The 17,401-nt window shown below is 42.8% G+C and overlaps 1 protein-coding gene across 2 annotated transcripts in view; it reads left to right on the top strand.

The window, feature by feature from the left end:
* Positions 1-17,401, top strand: part of LOC106579838 (PDZ and LIM domain protein 2) — a 57,607-nt gene that overhangs the window by 22,309 nt on the left and 17,897 nt on the right. For both annotated transcript variants that reach the window (XM_014160100.2, XM_014160099.2), the window contains exons 4-6: positions 8,344-8,413; positions 11,016-11,167; positions 12,280-12,349. In XM_014160100.2, the coding sequence (XP_014015575.1) occupies positions 8,344-8,413; positions 11,016-11,167; positions 12,280-12,349 (292 nt within the window). The remainder of the gene's footprint in view (positions 1-8,343; positions 8,414-11,015; positions 11,168-12,279; positions 12,350-17,401) is intronic.

Below are 17,401 nucleotides of genomic sequence, written 5' to 3'. Positions count from 1 at the left end.
CTTACATTAACAGCTTGGCCATGGAAACACTCATCCAAACATCAGACGGGGTCACCACAACGTGGCATAGAGACCACATCTGTGCCTTCTGGTCAGCTTAGATCTGCTGATTGCTTGTATATGTGCCAGTTCCACAGTCGCCACATCCTCGTTTCCACTTGTCTGCTGTTTTTGTTTTTTAATGTCTTAAGATGTCCCAGCTCTCTCTCCCTACAAAGGACCAGTGGTTTCATTCTGGGGGAATACCAGAATGGGTCAGAATTATGTTGCCAAAATTTACTGTCGGTTACATTTTCCATGTTAATAAACTTTGTTTGGAAGTTAGCTGAGACCTTGTTAGGGTGGCAGAGAATTGGCTCCACATTGGACCTTTTCCTGTGAAGTGAGACCATTCTTGGCTGGTGTTTTGATTATTATTATGGCTCAGTATGTTTTTCCTGTGTCTCTCTCCCACCAACTTCTACCTACACTACTGTTCAAACGTTTGGGGTCACTTAGAAATGTCCTTGTTTTTTAAAGAAAGGTACTTTCTTTTTTTGTCCATTTAAAAAAAAAAAATCTAATTGATCAGAAATACAGTGTAGACATTAAGGTTGTAAATGACTATTGTAGCTGGAAACAGCTGATTTTAAAAATATATATTTTATGGAATATCTACATAGGCATACAGAGGCCCATTGTCAGCAACCATCACTCCTGTGTTCCAATTGTACGTTGTGTTAGCTTATCCAAGTTTATCATTTGAAAAGGCTAATTGATCATTAGAAAACCCTTTTTGCCTCAAGTCCTCAACTGGCAGCTTCATTAAATAGTACCTGCAAAACACCAGTCTCAACGTCAACAGTGAAGAGGCGACTCCAGGATGCTGGGCTTCTAGGCAGAGTTGCAAAGAAAAAGCCATTTCTCAGACTGGCCAATAAAAAGAAAAGATTAAGATGGGCAAAAGAACACTGACACTGGACAGAGGAACTCTGCCTAGAAGGCCAGCATCCCGGAGTCGCCTGTTGACGTTGAGACTGGTGTTTTGCGGGTACTATTTAATGAAGCTGCCAGTTGAGGACTTGTGAGGCGTCTGTTTCTCAAACTAGACACTACAATGTACTTGTCCTCTTGCTCAGTTGTGCACCGGGGCCTCCCACTCATCTTTCTATTCTGGTTAGAGAGAGTTTGCGCTGTTCTGTGAAGGGAGTAGTACAGTGTTGTACGAGATCTTCAGTTTCTTGGCAATTTCTCGCCAGGAATAACCTTTCATTTCTCAGAATAAGAATAGACTGACGAGTTTCAGAAGAAAGTCTTTGTTTTTGGCCATTTTGAGCCTGTAATCGAACCCACATGCTGATGCTCCAGATACTCAACTAGTCTAAAGGACAGTTTTATTGCTTCTTTAATCAGAACAACAGTTTTCAGCTGTCCTAACATAATTGCAAAAGGGTTTTCTAATGATTAATTAGCCTTTTAAATGATCAACTTGGATTAGCTAACACAACGTGCCATTGGAACACAGGAGTGATGGTTGCTGATAATGGGCCAATGTAGATATTACATAAATCAGCTGTTTCCAGCTACAATAGTCATTTACAACCTTAACAATGTCTACACTGTATTTCTGATCAATTTGATATTTCAATGGACAAAAAATGTACCTTTTGTTTAAAAAGAAAAACAAGGACATTTCTAAGTGATTTATATATCTATATATATATCACACACCCCGTGAGATACAGACGTGCACACACTTCCTCTTTGCGTGTCCCGTGCCCATGTGAGTGGATTTTTCCCTGCTGACCCCATGCCTCCTTCCGAGCCAGAAACAACACACCGTGACTCGCTAGCTGCCCAGGACAATGCCACTCTGTAGCTCCGCCAGCCACTCTGCCACATCTGCTCCAAGTTCTACTGGCAGAGGCAGACAGGATGGGCAATGTGGTGAAGGGTGGTCTGCACTATCAAGGCCCTACCGGCTTTAGATGGTAGGCAGTACCATGTCTCTCTTACCCATCCTAGTCCAGCACCTCTCTAGCAACCTCCAATCAACTACAGTATGTGGCCCCATGTAGGGTCCACCTGCAGCATTATGCAATGTGTTGTTCTTAAAGGGAAGTTTACTCCCAGAAGGCATCATTCAAAGCACACACACACACTGCAGTGTAATGCCTGATAATCTGAAGTATAAACAGAGAGGACCCTGGTAAATGGGTTTACAGCCCTGCTGATCACAGCAGCTGGGTTTGCCCATGGGCAGAGGTTGGCATCAGCCCAGCCTTAGAATAGGAGTGTTGGTTAAGGGCGTGCCTGTCTTAAACTGAGGAACTGCTCCATTGCAGATGCACTTGCCAGTGCTCAACCCATCAAACAACCCGTTGTGCAATAACCAGACTTGTGGACTCTTTGCTGTACTTCTTGATTCCAGTTTGAAATCTGCAGCTCAGTGAAGATTTTACTGTGACGCTCAATAGAAAAACACCAGCAGTATCTTGTCATTAATGCTCGGTCATTTTGCCTCCATTGCCCTCAACTGTCTCTTAATGAATCAATTGTTCACTGACCCTGTGTGCATGTCATGTCCCTCTGATCCTATTGGTCCTTGTAATGTGATGTTACTGAGCAACTGCAGATGGGCATTGGAAATTGTCTAACGGCTGTTCAATAGGCTACTACAAAGGCAGCCCTACAGTCATTTTTCTTTAAAAAAAAAATTGCGTCAAAGTCTCACGTCTGACTAGTTTACAAGTGAAGTCATTTTTTTATTTAATCACGTAGGCCAGTTGAGAACAAGTTCATTTACAACTGCGACCTGGCCAAGATTAAGCAAAGAAGTGTGACAAAAACAGAGTTACACATGGGATAAAGAAACATACAGTCAATAACAATAGAAAAATCTGTATACAGTGTGTGCAAAGGAGGTAAGGCAATAAATAGGCTAAAAGTGGTGACGTAATTACAATTTAGCAATTTACACTGGAGTGATATATGTGCAGATGAGGATGTGCAAGTAGAAATACTGGTGTGCAAAAGAGCAGAAAAACAAATATGGGGATGAGGTACAGTTGAAGTCAGAAGTTTACATACACCTTAGCCAAATGCATTTATTCCTGACATTTAATCCGAGTAAAAATTCCCTGTCTTAGGTCAGTTAGGATCACCACTTTATTTTAAGAATGTGAAATGTCAGAATAATAGTAGAGAAAATGATTTTCAGCTTTTATTTCTTAAATCACATTCCCAGTGGGTCAGAAGTTAAATATACACTCAATTAGTATTTGGTAGCATTGCCTTTAAATTGTTTAACTTGGGTCAAGCCTTCCACAAGCTTCCCACAATAAATTGGGTGAATTTTGGCCCATTCCTCCTGACAGAGCTGGTGTAACGGAGTCAGGTTTTTAGGCCTCCTTGCTCGCACACTTTTTCAGTTCTGCCCACACATTTTCTATAGGATTTGAGGTCAGGGCTTTGTGATGGCCACTCCAATACCTTGACTTTGTCCTTAAGCCATTTTGCAACAACTTTGGAAGTATGCTTGTGGTCATTGTCCATTTGGAAGACCCATTTGCGACCAAGCTTTAACTTCCTGACTGATGTCTTGAGATGTTGCTTAAATATATCCACATCATTTTCCATCCTCATGATGCCATCTATTTTGTGAAGTGCACCAGTCCCTCCTGCAGCAAAGCACCCTCACAACATGATGCTGCCACCCCTGTGCTTCACGGTTGGGATGGTGTACTTCGGCTTGTAAGCCTCCCCCTTTTTCCTCCAAACATAATGATGGTCATTATGGCCAAACAGTTCTATTTTTGTTTTATCAGAACAGAGGACATTTCTCAAAAAAGTACTATCTTTGTCCCCATGTGCAGTTGCAAACCGTAGTCTGGCTTTTTTTATGGCGGTTTTGGAGCAGTGGCTTCTTCCTTGCTTAGCAGCCTTTCAGGTTATGTTGATATAGGACTCGTTTTACTATGGATATAGATACTTTTGTACCCGTTTCCTCCATCTTCAAGGTCCTTTGCTGTTGTTCTGGGACTGATTTGCACTTCGCACCAAGGTACGTTCATCTCTAGGAGACAGAACACGTCTCCTTCCTGAGCGGTATGACGGTTACTTGGTCCCATGGTGTTTACACTTGCGTACTATTGGAAATTGCTCCCAAGGTTGAACCATACTTGTGGAGGTCTACAATTGTTTTTCTGAGGTCTTAGCTGATTTTCTTTTGATTTTCCAATGATGTCAAGCAATGAGGCACTGAGTTTTGAAGGTAGGCCTTGAAATATATCCATAGGTACACCTCCAGTTGACTCAAATGTCAATTAGCTTTTCAGATGCTTCTAAAGCCATGACATAATTTTCTGGAATGTTCCAAGCTGTTTAAAGGCACAGTCAACTTAGTGTATGTCAACTTCTGACCCACCGGAATTATGATAGTGAAATAATCTGTCTGTAAACAATTGTTGTCATGCACAAAGTAGATGTCCTAACCGGCTTGCCAAAACTATAGTTTGTTAACAAGAAATTTGTGGAGTGCTTGAAAAACGAGTTTTAATGACTCCAACCTAAGTGTATGTAAATAGCCCATCCAACCACCTACCTACAGTGGAAGTCAGATGAATACAGATGGGCTGTGTACAGCTGCAGTGATCGGTAAGCTGCTCTGACAGCTGATGCTTAAAGTTAGTGAGGGAGATATGTCTCCAACTTAAGTGATTGAAAAATATTTTATATATATATATATTATTTTTATTTTTTTTATTTTTTTTATTTTTTTTTGCGCTACAATTTGTTCCAGTCATTGGCAGCAGAAAACTGGAAGGAAAGGCAGCCAAAGTATGTGTTGGCTTTGGGGATGACCAGTGAAATATACCTGCCGGAGAGTGTGCTATGGTGACCAGTTAGCTGAGATAAGACGGCGCTTTACCTAGCAAAGACTTATGGATGACCTGGAGCCAGTGGGTTTGGCGACGAATATGTAGCGAAGACCAGCCAACGAGAGCATACAGGTTGCAGTGGTTGGTAGTATATGGGGCTTTGGTGACAAAACGGATGGCACTGTGATGGACTACATCCAGTTTGCTGAGTTGTGTTGGAGGCTATTTTGTAAATGACATCGCCAAAGTCAGGGATCTGTAGGATAGTCAGTTTTTCGAGGTTATGCTTGGCAGCATGAGTGGAGGCTTTGTTGCGAAATAGTAAGCTGATTCTAGATTTCATTTTGGATTGGAAATGCTTATTGTGAGTCTGGAAGGAGAGTTTACAGTCTAGCCAGACACCTTGGTATTTGTAGTTGTCCACATTCTAAGTCCGAACCGTCCAGAGTAGTGGCATGCCATGGTCTATGTGAACAGTGTTCAAATGGAAGTCAAGATGTCTATAAGACAAGACATTGGTATGTAATGTATATTAGTTCACTGGATTGTCGCCGTTCTTTCCGTTTTCATTATTGTTGAGAAGGCAGGCACAATAGATTGCATAGATTCCTATCTAACTGAAGAATGCATGGCAGGCAAACTCCCAAGTCCCCTACATGACAAAGATTAACATACTGTTCCATTTCAGTCCCTGTTCCGTGCTGGGATCAGATCTCTAGAGGTGAGACGATCATCTTCACCTCAGACAGCCACTGCTCTCAGCCCATGCTCATCCACCCATCTACTGCTGTACATGAGGGCAAAGGTCACATTACATAAGGCCCGGCAGTTAACCTTGGATGCCTCTCATTGTCTGAAGGACATCAGTTAACTTTATCCTCATCTCTCTCAACCGCAGGAGCTTTCTTCTGTGAACTTTTGGCATTCCAGTGAACACAGGCATTTCCTTACAGGGAACTTATTTTGAACTCCAATTAACCATCCATTATGTCCCATTTATCCTGTAAGTGTAATATCTTCTGACTGCTGTAGCATGAGGAGCCTGTTTTCCTATTTCAGCTGTTCCTCTGGTTGGATGTGTTCCTGCACATGTGGAGTATTCAGATACAGCCCAGACCCTGTTCCTGCTGTTAGAGGTGTGTTTCTGGGCGATTTACCACAGGCATCCAGGGCCTTCCTGTGCGCCTCATTACCCTGGGCTGAGGCTCAGCTGAGAGGAGAGGCAGGCAGCCCTACAGTGGGGGGTCACTAGTTGTTTACATTGACTCGTACAGTCCCTACATATTTCCCTTCCAAACTCAATGATTGAACTGCGTATATGTTTTCTTAAAGCGAGCACAGTGAAAGAGCTGGAAAGATGAGACTCCGCTAGGAGCGTCATGTTAAAGAGCATCAGAATCTTCAAAACAATTCTCTGCTACCTGTCGACTGCAGGCATTTTTAATCAAAACGACATACCAGTGGTTGTACTGACAGCACTTTGGCATAGGGGAAACCAAAACAAGGTGTCTGATTCGAAGATCCGCTTTTGATTTTTGCAGCTGCGCACTTGCACATTGGTGCATACTTGCTGTTAGTCTTCAGTTTCGCGCTCTGGTCTCTTGTGACATATACGCACTTCGGGGGCAGTAATCAGATTTTCATACCGACATACCATATCGGTGTATACGGTATTACTGGAAGTGCACACAAGGGGCGCTATTTCAAAAAACATATACAGTACCAGTCAAAAGTTTGGACACCTACTCATTCAAGGGTTTTTCTTCATTTTTATAATAATTGTGAAGACATCAAAACTATGAAATAACATATGGAATCATGTAGTAACCAAAAAAAGTGTTAAACAAATATTTGAGATTCTTCAAAGTAGCCACCCTTTGCCTTGATGACAGCTTTGCACACTTGGCATTCTCTCAACCAGCTCCACCTGGAATGCTTTTCCAACAGTCTTGAAGGAGTTCCCACATGCTGAGCACTTGACTGCTTTTCCTTCACACTGCGGTCCAACTCATCCCAAACCGTCTCAATTGGGTTGAGGTCAGGTGATTGTGGAGGCCAGGTCATCTGATGCAGTACACCATCACTCTCCTTCTTGGTCAAATGGCCCTTACACAGCCTGGAGGTGTTTTGGGTCATTGTTCCGTTGAAAAACAAGTCCCACTAAGCGCAAACAGGATGGGATGATGTATCGCTGCAGAATGCTTTGGTAGCAGTGCTGCTTAAGTGTGCCTTGAATTCTAAATAAATCAATGTGTCACCAGCAAAGCACCATCACACCACCTCCATGCTTAACGGTGGGAACCACACATTCGGAGATCATCCGTTCACCTACTCTGCCTTCCCTGTAGCTCAGTTGGTAGAGCATGGTGTTTGCAACGCCAGGGTTGTGGGTTCGATTCCCACGGGGGGCCAGCGCAGGGGAAAAAAATTATGAAATGTATGCATTCACTACTGTAAGTCACTCTGGATAAGAGTGTCTGCTAAATGACTAAAATGTAAATGTCTCACAAAGACGCACGGTGGTTGGAACCAAAAATCTCAAATTTGGACTCATCAGACCAAAGGACAGATTTCCACCGGTCTAATGTCCATTGCTTGTGTTTCTTGGCCCAAGCAAGTCTCTTCTTATTAGTGTCCTTTTAGTGGTTTCTTTGCAGCAATTCAACAATGAAGGCCTGATTTCATGTGTTCTTCTCTGAACAGTTGATGTCTTTTTACTTGAACTCTGAAGCATTTATTTGGGCTGCAATCTGAGGCAGTTAACTCTAATCAACGTTCTCTCAACAATAGCCATTGAATTCTACTGTGCAAATATACTGTGCGTTATAGGGAAATGATGCACGCCCTAGAATGCCCTTAAAGCCAATCAGAAACAAGTATTCAACACCGCTGTCGGTATTTCTAAGTACTCCGGTATACGGTATAAATGGTATATTGCCTAACATGCACGCAAGTACACACACAAGTCCTCCGGCGCTCACAATATCTGAATTGAACCTTTTGTGTAATGTATCTAACCACATCAAATCAGACCATTCTACTTAACATGTTGATGAATAATATGAGACATTAGATGATATCAGAGCTTCCAGTCTATCATTGTAGGGAATACTTTGACATGGCTCAAGTCATCTAACAGACCTGATTTGAATCATTAGTGTGAGAATTACCGTAGTTGACCTTGGTCCATGACTTTGAAGTAAAACTCTTGTGGAGGTTTTGGCTTGTATCCTGTAATGCATTGACGTATGCAAGCTTCCTTACTCATTATCCTTTAACAACTATTTTTAAGCAATCATGGTTTTGGGTACTTGTTTAGGGCTTGACATGGGTGAATTATGTGGTACTGAAGACAGTGTTACTCTACTGGGCCAGTGTTGCACTCGCCTGGGATGTGGATACCATTCTTCTGATTTTATTACAGGTTAGGTTGTGTGTGTGTGTGTGTGTGTGTGGTCCATTGATCTCTAGTGTCTTCCTACAGGCCTGAGCCCCCCAGCTCTGAACAGACCAATGGAAATACCACCCCAGAAAAGCTCACTGGACGCTTCCAGGTCAGTCAATCATGTCCTCTATCTCCTTATGCAGTGGCTTCCATCTTTGGTCTGCAAGTTCCCTTTAGGACAGCTATCACCCTAAACAGTCTCACTGTAAAGTATTTAAACACCATCTGTGAATCAGTACTTTTGATGGGCGTATGATGGATGTAAGGCCTATTAAAACTCCGTAGGCCTTCACTTCATGACCCATCGAGACATTCTTTCCTACAGTATTTATCCCACTATCTTCCAGTATCTGGTTGCATCAGCAGCATATCTCTACTAGATGAATCCTGTCCTAATGGTTTGTGTAATGGCTGATGCCTGAGAGCCATGTAGATGCTAGGCTTCATATTTACAGATCACTTATCAATGATTTATTGGAGGTCCAGATAAGCCGGAAGCAGACATCCTCGTGTGACTGTAGAGATACTCTGTGGCCCTGGGACAGAGAAACATGGGAGAGGAACCAGAGAACACTGTAAATAAGCGGAGGTTCCTGTTTTTAATATGGTAACAGAACTACTGCTGGGTCTCAGTGGTAACACTGGCAGAATAAGAGCCCATGCAGGGGACAAGGCTGAAGGCTAGGACCGAACACTCACTGTCATCATTTTCATGGTGATATTACATATCTGATTCCCACAAACTTGGTTTCACTTACCTCTGGATGTACAGCTCTAACATGACTGTACATTATACCTCAACGTGTACTGACTGTATTTCCGTCTTTTTGAAGACTTATGAAGCATATATCCCAAGCGCCTACTTGTCAACTGCGTCTGAGCACCATCTAAAAGTTCAAGGAGACAAATGTTTTAGTTACAGTTGAAGTCGGAAGTTTACATACACCTTAGCCAAATACATTACTCAGTTTTTCACAATTCCTGACGTTTAATCCTAGTAAAAATTACCTGTCTTAGGTCAGTCAGGATCACAACTTTATTTTAAGAATGTGAAATGTCTGAATAATAGTAGAGTATTATTTCAGCTTTTATTTCTTTCATCACATTCCCAGTGGGTCAGAAGTTTACATACACTCAATTAGTATTTGGTAGCAGTGCCTTTAAATTGTTTAACTTGGGTCAAACGTTATGGGTAGCCTTCCACAAGCTTCCCACAATAAGTTGGGTGAATTTTGGCCCATTCCTCCTGACAGAGCTGGTGTAACTGAGTCAGCTTTGTAGGCCTCCTTGCTCGCACAAGCTTTTTTGGTTCTGCCCACAAATTTCTATAGGATTGAGGTCAGAGCTTTGTGATGGCCACTCCAATACCTTGACTTTGTCGTCCTTAAGCCATTTTGCAACAACTTTGGAAGTATGCTTGGGTTCATTGGAAGACCATTTGCGACCAAGCTTTAACTTCCTGACTGATGTCTTGAGATGTTTCTTCAATATATCCACATAATTTTCCATCCTCATGATGCCATCTATTTTGTGAAGTGCACCAGTCCCTCCTGCAGCACAGCATCCCCTACAACATGATGCTGTCACCCCTGTGCTTCATGGTTGGGATGGTGTTCTTCGACTTGCAAGCCTCCCCCTTTTTCCTCCAAACATAACGATGGTCATTATGGCCAAACAGTTCTATTTTTTTGCTTGGTCAGACCATCGGACATTTCTCAAAAAAGTACGATCTTTGTCCCCATGTGCAGTTGCAAACCGTAGTCTGGCTTTTTTTATGGCGGTTTTGGAGCAGTGGCTTCTTCCTTGCTGAGCGGCCTTTCAGGTTATGTTGATATAGGACTCGTTTTATTGTGGATATCAAAAGAAATCAGGCAAGACCTCAGAAAAAATAATTGTAGACCTCCAAGTCTGGTTCATCCTTGGGACTACGGTTTGTACCGGTTTCCTCCAGCATCTTCACAAGGTCCTTTGCTGCTGTTCTGGGATTGATTTGCACTTTTCGCACCAAGGTACGTTCATCTCTAGGAGACAGAACAGGTTTCCTTCCTGAGCGGTATGACGGCTGCGTGGTCCCATGGTGTTTATATTTGCGTACTATTGTTTGTACAGATGAACGTGGTACCTTCAGGCATTGGGAAATTACTCCCAAGTATGAACCAGACTTGTGGAGGTCTACAATAATTTTTTTCTGAGGTCTTGGCTGATTTTATTTTGATTTCCCCATGATGTCAAGTAAAAAAGCACTGCGTTTGAAGGTAGGCCTTGAAATACATCCACATGTACACCTCCAATTGACTCAAACTATGTCAATTAGCCTATTGGAATTTTCCAAGCTGTTTAAAGGCACAGTCAACTTGGTGTATGTAAACTTCTCACCCACTGGAATTGTGATAGATTATTTCACTGTCTGTAAACAATTGTTGGAAAAATTAATTGTCATGCACAAAGTAGATGTCCTAACCGACTTGCCAAAACTATAGTTTGTTAACAAGAAATTTGTGGAGTGGTTGAAAAACGAGTTTTAATGACTCCAACCTAAGTGTATGTCAACTTCCGACTTCAACTGTACATTGTGAATCCATTTTTTTAAACATCCTTGCAATACAAGTTATTTTGGAATAGAGATAAGCAGTTTGTCACATTTTTGTGTGGATAAATGCCTTAAATGTTTTGATCATGCGGACTGTCTGTCATGCCCTGTTCTGTTGTAGGAAGCAGTGCTGGTGAGTCGAGATGAGAACCAGAACTACAGAGAGTACTCCATCTCCAGCCCAGCCTCCCTGTCACCTGGACCCTACTCCCCTGAGCCCCCTTCCAGCCCTGAGGGGAAGAGAGAGAGGCTCACACCCACCAGCACCAAGAGGTACACTACAGCGTCCACCATCACCTCAAACTGACATCCCTCTAAATGACCAGGACAATCATGCGTTGCTTGAGTATGAAAAGTGGATAGATACCAGAATGGATAGATAGTAATAGGTTACTACATTTATCCAGGTGTTTTAGTTAAAGGTCCACTGCAATCTTTTTACTTCAATATCAAATAATTTATGGGTAACAATTAACAATTTGTTTTCAATTAAAATGGCCAAAAAGATACGCATCGCTTCTTAGCGAAGAGTAATTTCTCAAGCACAAATTTTGCTAAGACTATCTGGGAGTGGTCTGAGTTGTGAGTGGAAAACTAGCTGTTATTGGCAGAGTGGTTTGGTACGCTCTTATTGGTCTAACTAATTTAATACCTGGTGATGTCACCGGGCAGGCCAAAACTCCATCCCACCAAAATAGGCTTACATTTCAGGCGGTCTTTTCAAACGGGTCTTGCACTTAAAGGGCATTATCATAATTTTAAACGGCATTATCATAATTTGATGTGGAAATGTATTTATAATATACAGGTAAATCACGTTTTTGACTGTGCTGGGCCTTTAAGTTGGGGATGGGCGTAGGGTAGACTACTAGAGCTTCCACTTACTGTAAGTGCGCCTTTGAGTCCTACACTGGACCAGAGTAAATTGGTACAATAGTAACTGGCAGAATATGGAGCCATGGGATTGTGTGGTAGTAACAAAGGATGTGCACAGCATATCACATTCCACCCTGTTCATTGACAGCATCAATGGGCCAGGCCGTGGAACATTCGCTGCTCTGTCTGTAAGCCTAGCTGCTATTCACCTGGAGCATTTTGTAGGTCACAGTTCAAACCTTATATTGCCCCGGGTGAATTGAATGCCTGTCTAGTGCTGCTAGACTATCCTTATTTATTCCTGTCCTAGTAATCTGCAGAGCTAGTAAAAATATGATCCCATGACCTTGAACAAACACATTTCATAAATTAATATGAACGGTAATGAGAAGTGTTGTTATGGCTTGTTTATGATATTTTGTCAAGTATTTCCATTGAGACCATTATGGTTATTTTCCATGAGATGGCACACACCATTATCAGTGTAATCTTTCTCTGCCGTTTCATAGCATCCAGCTGTGTTCGTGGTCTCCAGAAGAGAAGACGTCTAGTTACAAACTGTCCAGACCACTGTCACAGGTAGGTCTTCCTCATACTCCAATTGCACAGGCCCTTTACTTCCTATGTGATTTCAACATGCGTAACCAATCAGTATAAACATAGACCTCCAAAGAACTGCACAACTTGATGATGTAAGTTTCCAAGGCCATAATGCATTACATGTAATTGCTTTACAGCGAGAAAGACAGGATGCAGACAGCATTTGATATTTTCATTGCCGGGGAACTGAAAGGTCACTTTTTAAAGATCTGACATTAAGTTGGAATACAATCTGGAAGCGGTTTGTTTAAAGATCACTAAGGAGGAGAATGATTTAGCTCTCTGTAAAACAATAGACTTGACCTTTTAGTGGTCTACTATATGAAACTCATTAGTGTAATCTCCACTGGTTGTCTCACTTGCAGTTAATAATATATGTGGTTGGGGTTATCGGCAGATTTCTGCTTGAATTCACTTCGCTTATTTACTGTTCCAGCAACAAAAGGAAAGCGGGGAAGGTGTCTGGAAAGATTTCAATAAGCTAATGTTGTGGGAAAATTCTTCATGAGATATTCCAGCTGTCTTACTGCCCCAGTCCCAAGTATTGGTTCCACAGAAGACACACCATGGGAGATGACAACAGGAAAAAAAACATGCAGGACCCTAATGGCCGGGGGACAGGGAATGGAATTCCATTCATTTTATAATTTGTGTGAACATTACATGGAGTTAGATAAATATGGCCTCTCTGGCCTGGAGAATGAAGATTTAAACTCTTCATCTAAGGAGCCGATGACTTGATCAGAGGCTAGTATAAACGTCTTGTCTAATATGGAATATTCCCATTTTCATGGTGAGGGTGGTCCCGCCAGCCAAGCAGCTTATACTGTTCAGTGTATTTTAATGATCTCTGAGAGCTTGTAGCTGACATATATTACAGGTATGTATCATCAGTATCAAGCTGTCTATCAACACTCCTTTGGGGGCCTGGTCAATCCTTTCCCTTATTTGGGTTGTCTGTGCTGTTTCTAGAACAGGACGGTTGTCTGGAGGAGGGGAGTGTTCCTGGTTGGATCTCTGTGCAGACAGACCGTTCATAAGGACACTTGTGTTATGAGATGTTCATTTTCTGTGGAGAGCTTTGAAGCTATGTACTTCAGGCAGACTGGAGTGGAGACTATTAGGAGCTGTACTAGTTGGCTGAGAGCTTTATCAGCAGCCTTTTAGGAATGCACTGACTTGCATGCTCCTCCATCATGCGTGGCTGTCTGGGATGACCATACATGTTTGTGGTATTTATGAAGGCAGGTGGGCCAAATGGCCTGGAACCTTTGCTCACAACTCTGAGGGGGGGGAGTTATTTAAAAAAAAAAAAAAAAAGTTTTCTAACATTTTGGAGATCAGCTCTCCCTTGTTCTTCATCTCAAGTTTTGGAATCCATATCCCCCCTCACTCCCTCTGGGAGCCATCACATTCCTTCTGTCTCACTCCACTGAACATGGTTTTTTATTTTTTTCCCCTGTTTAACCAAATTCTTTTGGAGTCACACACTACTGTTTCTGAACTGAAGAGACATGAAATTCTAGAAAGGCCAGAGATGTTTTTGGTTGTTAGTCAGACCTGTGCATCTAACACATGTTAACAGTATTGCTGGCCTCCCCTTGCTGGGATTTAACAGGACTGACCTACTGTCTAAAGACATTATCTTGTGAGCCCTCGGTCACCACTTCACTCACCACCTCCACTGTGGCTTTGCTGGAGCCCGTCTTGGAGAGCTCTCTGTCCTGTCCTCCTAAGCCTGAAAACGTTCACATTACTGAGATGCAGGGCCGGTGGATGAGGGGTGATTTTGGCGGGGTTCTTCCTCCATTGGCGGTATCTCTAGTTCTGAAGAGGAGTTGAGCCTCCCACCCTGGATCTGAGATTAGTGAGTGGAGCCCTTCAGTGTGCTCGACGGGTAAACCGCTTGGAAGAGGCCTGCCCTGTTGGCATGGACAGACTGCTCTGTAATGTTGTGCTGCTCCGGACTGACTGGCAGTAACACTGCAGCCTAGTGAGCAGCGGGGCCTCTGCTCCCCTGACAAGGCTCTCTGTCACGCCTGAGAGGTGGAGAGTAATGCTGTTTCAGGTGATCAGTCCCACTGAAATTGCGTCTAAAAGTATTTTCCAAACCTCGTTTGACTCCATGTGAGGAGAGTGGAATGTGCGACTGGATCCCCCATTTAGCGGGATGTTAGATGTACAGGTCATTTTGTCAGGATAATGGTGGCTCTGATGGTAGGGGTTCTGGGAGGCTAGTGTTGGCTTTCCCCAGCCTTACAAGGCCTGGGGTTGTGACTGGGCACTTGGGGAGCTGTAGGAGATGGGCAAGGGGGGGGGTGGAGAAGGGTAGAGGGACACTTGGGACATGGGAGGGCCTCTACCATTCACAAACAAAAAATGGACTGTTATTTCTTTGCTTATTTGAGCTGTTCTTGTCATAATATGGACTTGGTCTATTACCAAATACGGCTATCTTCTGTATACCACCCCTACCTTGTCACAACACAGCTGATTTGCTCAAATTCCACAAATGTACTTTTAACAAAACACACCTGTTAATTTAAATGCATTCCAGGTGACTACCTCATGAAGCTGTTTGAGGGAATGCCAAGAGTGTGCAAAGCTGTCATCAAGGCAAATGGTAGCTACTTTAAAGAAATATAAAATCTAGTTGAATTATCACTTTTTTGGTTACTACATGATTCCATATGTTTTATTTCATAGCTTTGATTATTCTACAATGTAAAAAATACTGAAAACCCTTGAAGGAGAAGGTGTGTCCAAACTTTTGACTGGCGCTGTACATGCATACACTCAGTGCCTTCGGAAAGTATTCACACCCCTTGACTTTTTCCACATTTTGTTACATTACAGCATTATTCTAATATTGATTGATGAAGAAACATTCATTTCAATCTACACACAATACCCCATAATGACAAATTAAAAACAGGTTTTTAGACATTTTGGCAAATCTCTTCAAAATAAAAAAACATACCTTATTTACATAAGTATTCAGACCCTTTGCTATGAAACTCCAAATTGAGCTCAGGTGCATCCTGTTTCCATTGATCATCCTTGAGATGTTTCTACAACTTGATTGGAGTCCACCTGTGGTAAATTCAATTGATTGGACATGATTTTGAAAAGCCCACACCTGTCTTTATGGTCCCACAGTTGACAGTGCATGTCAGAGCAAAAACCAAGCCGTGAGGTCGAAGGAATTGTCTGTAGGGCGCCGAGACACGATTTGTGTCGCGGCACAGATCTGGAGAAGGTTACTAAAACATTTCTGCAGCATTGAAGAACCTTCCAGAAGGACAGCCATCTCTGCAGCACTCCAACAATCAGGCCTTTATGGTAGAGTGGCCAGACTGAAGCCACTCCTCAGTAAAAGGCACATGACAGCCCGCTTGGAGTTTGCCACAAGGCACCGAAACGAGACTCCGACCATAAGAAACAAGATTCTCGGTCTGATGAAACCAAGATTGAACTCTTTCAATTGAATGCCAAGCGTCACATCTGGAGGAAACCTGGCACCATCCCTACTGTGAAGCATAGTGGTGGCAACATCAGTGCAGTGATGCTCCCCATCCAACCTGACAGAACTTGAGAGCATCTGCAAGGAATGGGAGAAGCTCCCCAAATATTGGTGTGCAAAGCTTGTAGCGTTATACCCAAGAAGACTTGAGGCTGTAATCGCTGCCAAAGATGCTGCAACTAAGTACAAAGGGTCTGAATACTTATGTAAATGTCACTTCTGTTTTATATTTTTAATACATTTGCAAACATTTCTAAACCTTTTTTTGCTGTCATTATGGGGTATTGTGTGTAGTTTTGAGGGGGGGAAACAATTTAATCAATTATAGAGCAAGGCTTTAACGTAACAAAATGTGGAAAACGTCAAGGGTTCTGAATACTTGGAGCAGTAATATTCTACATGCAGTACACATGAAGGTAAACATAAGCAATCATTTCTGATGAAAAAAACACATTTGAAAAATTGGTGTGTATATATAGCGTTTTGGAATAAAACTATTCAAATATACAGTAATGTTAATGCACAAAAAAAGCTTCATTGTTATTTGTTTTGGATGGTTCAATAGCCTTACTCCCAAATTGAGTACATGAAAATTAACTACAGTACATTGAAAGTTGTTAGTGCAATCTTACCCAGTGAGTGCACACACACTGGTTGAATTAATGTTGTTTCCACGTCATTTCAACAAAACAGCGTTGAATAGACATTGAATTGAGTAGTGGGCTTAGTATTATCTTCTGTTGCCTCATTTCGCCATGGAACAACATGACTCCATTGTGTCCTGTGCTAGCTACTAGCTAGCACATCTGCTCGCCCGGCACACCACCATGACAAGAGGAAGAGGCCAGCCTACTAAAGAGGACAAACTTGGATCTGGTATCATATTCCTCCCATGATACCCTGAGCCAAGCCTGGAGCTTTAGTTGAGCTGGCCCCGTGGCTGGCCACCTCCAGGAATCAGAAGGAAGCACTGCATCTGTTTATAACATCAGGAAGTGACCACAACAAGATCCCTATTGAGATGAGTGGGGCCAAAACCAAGCTGCTTTTTCAGAATGCATGGCTTGTCATTGGGCCATTAGGGGCAGGATCACCAGTCAGGGTTTCCAGTTGTACTCTCTGAGGTTCCTGAGGGTATCCTTGGTGGGCTGCCTCATCCTGTGTAGGGGATGGGACAGTTGCTGTATAAATAACCATGATACTGGAGGATGGACAACTTCACTGTGACACTCACCATGGGCCCCCACACTGACCACACTAGGCAGTATGACCTTGGGCAAACGACATGCATCACTAAGCTCTTTATCCAGGGGAGGACAACCCATCCCTCAATATATCCATTCAACCCATACTGTACGTCCTGATGGGCAGGCAGGCTCGCAGCAGGCCAGCCTGCACATAAGCCGCTGGTTTCACCCCAGTCTATTTTGGGGGGGTGTGGCGGGTTGGAGTGCAAAGCTGTGGTTGTTGCTGTGGAGCAGAGATGGAGGCTTGGCATGCAGCAGTAG

This window comes from Salmo salar, chromosome ssa20 (genome assembly GCF_905237065.1).
Source record: "Salmo salar chromosome ssa20, Ssal_v3.1, whole genome shotgun sequence".
NCBI lineage: Eukaryota > Metazoa > Chordata > Actinopteri > Salmoniformes > Salmonidae > Salmo > Salmo salar.
This window is presented reverse-complemented; position numbering and strand designations above follow the sequence as displayed.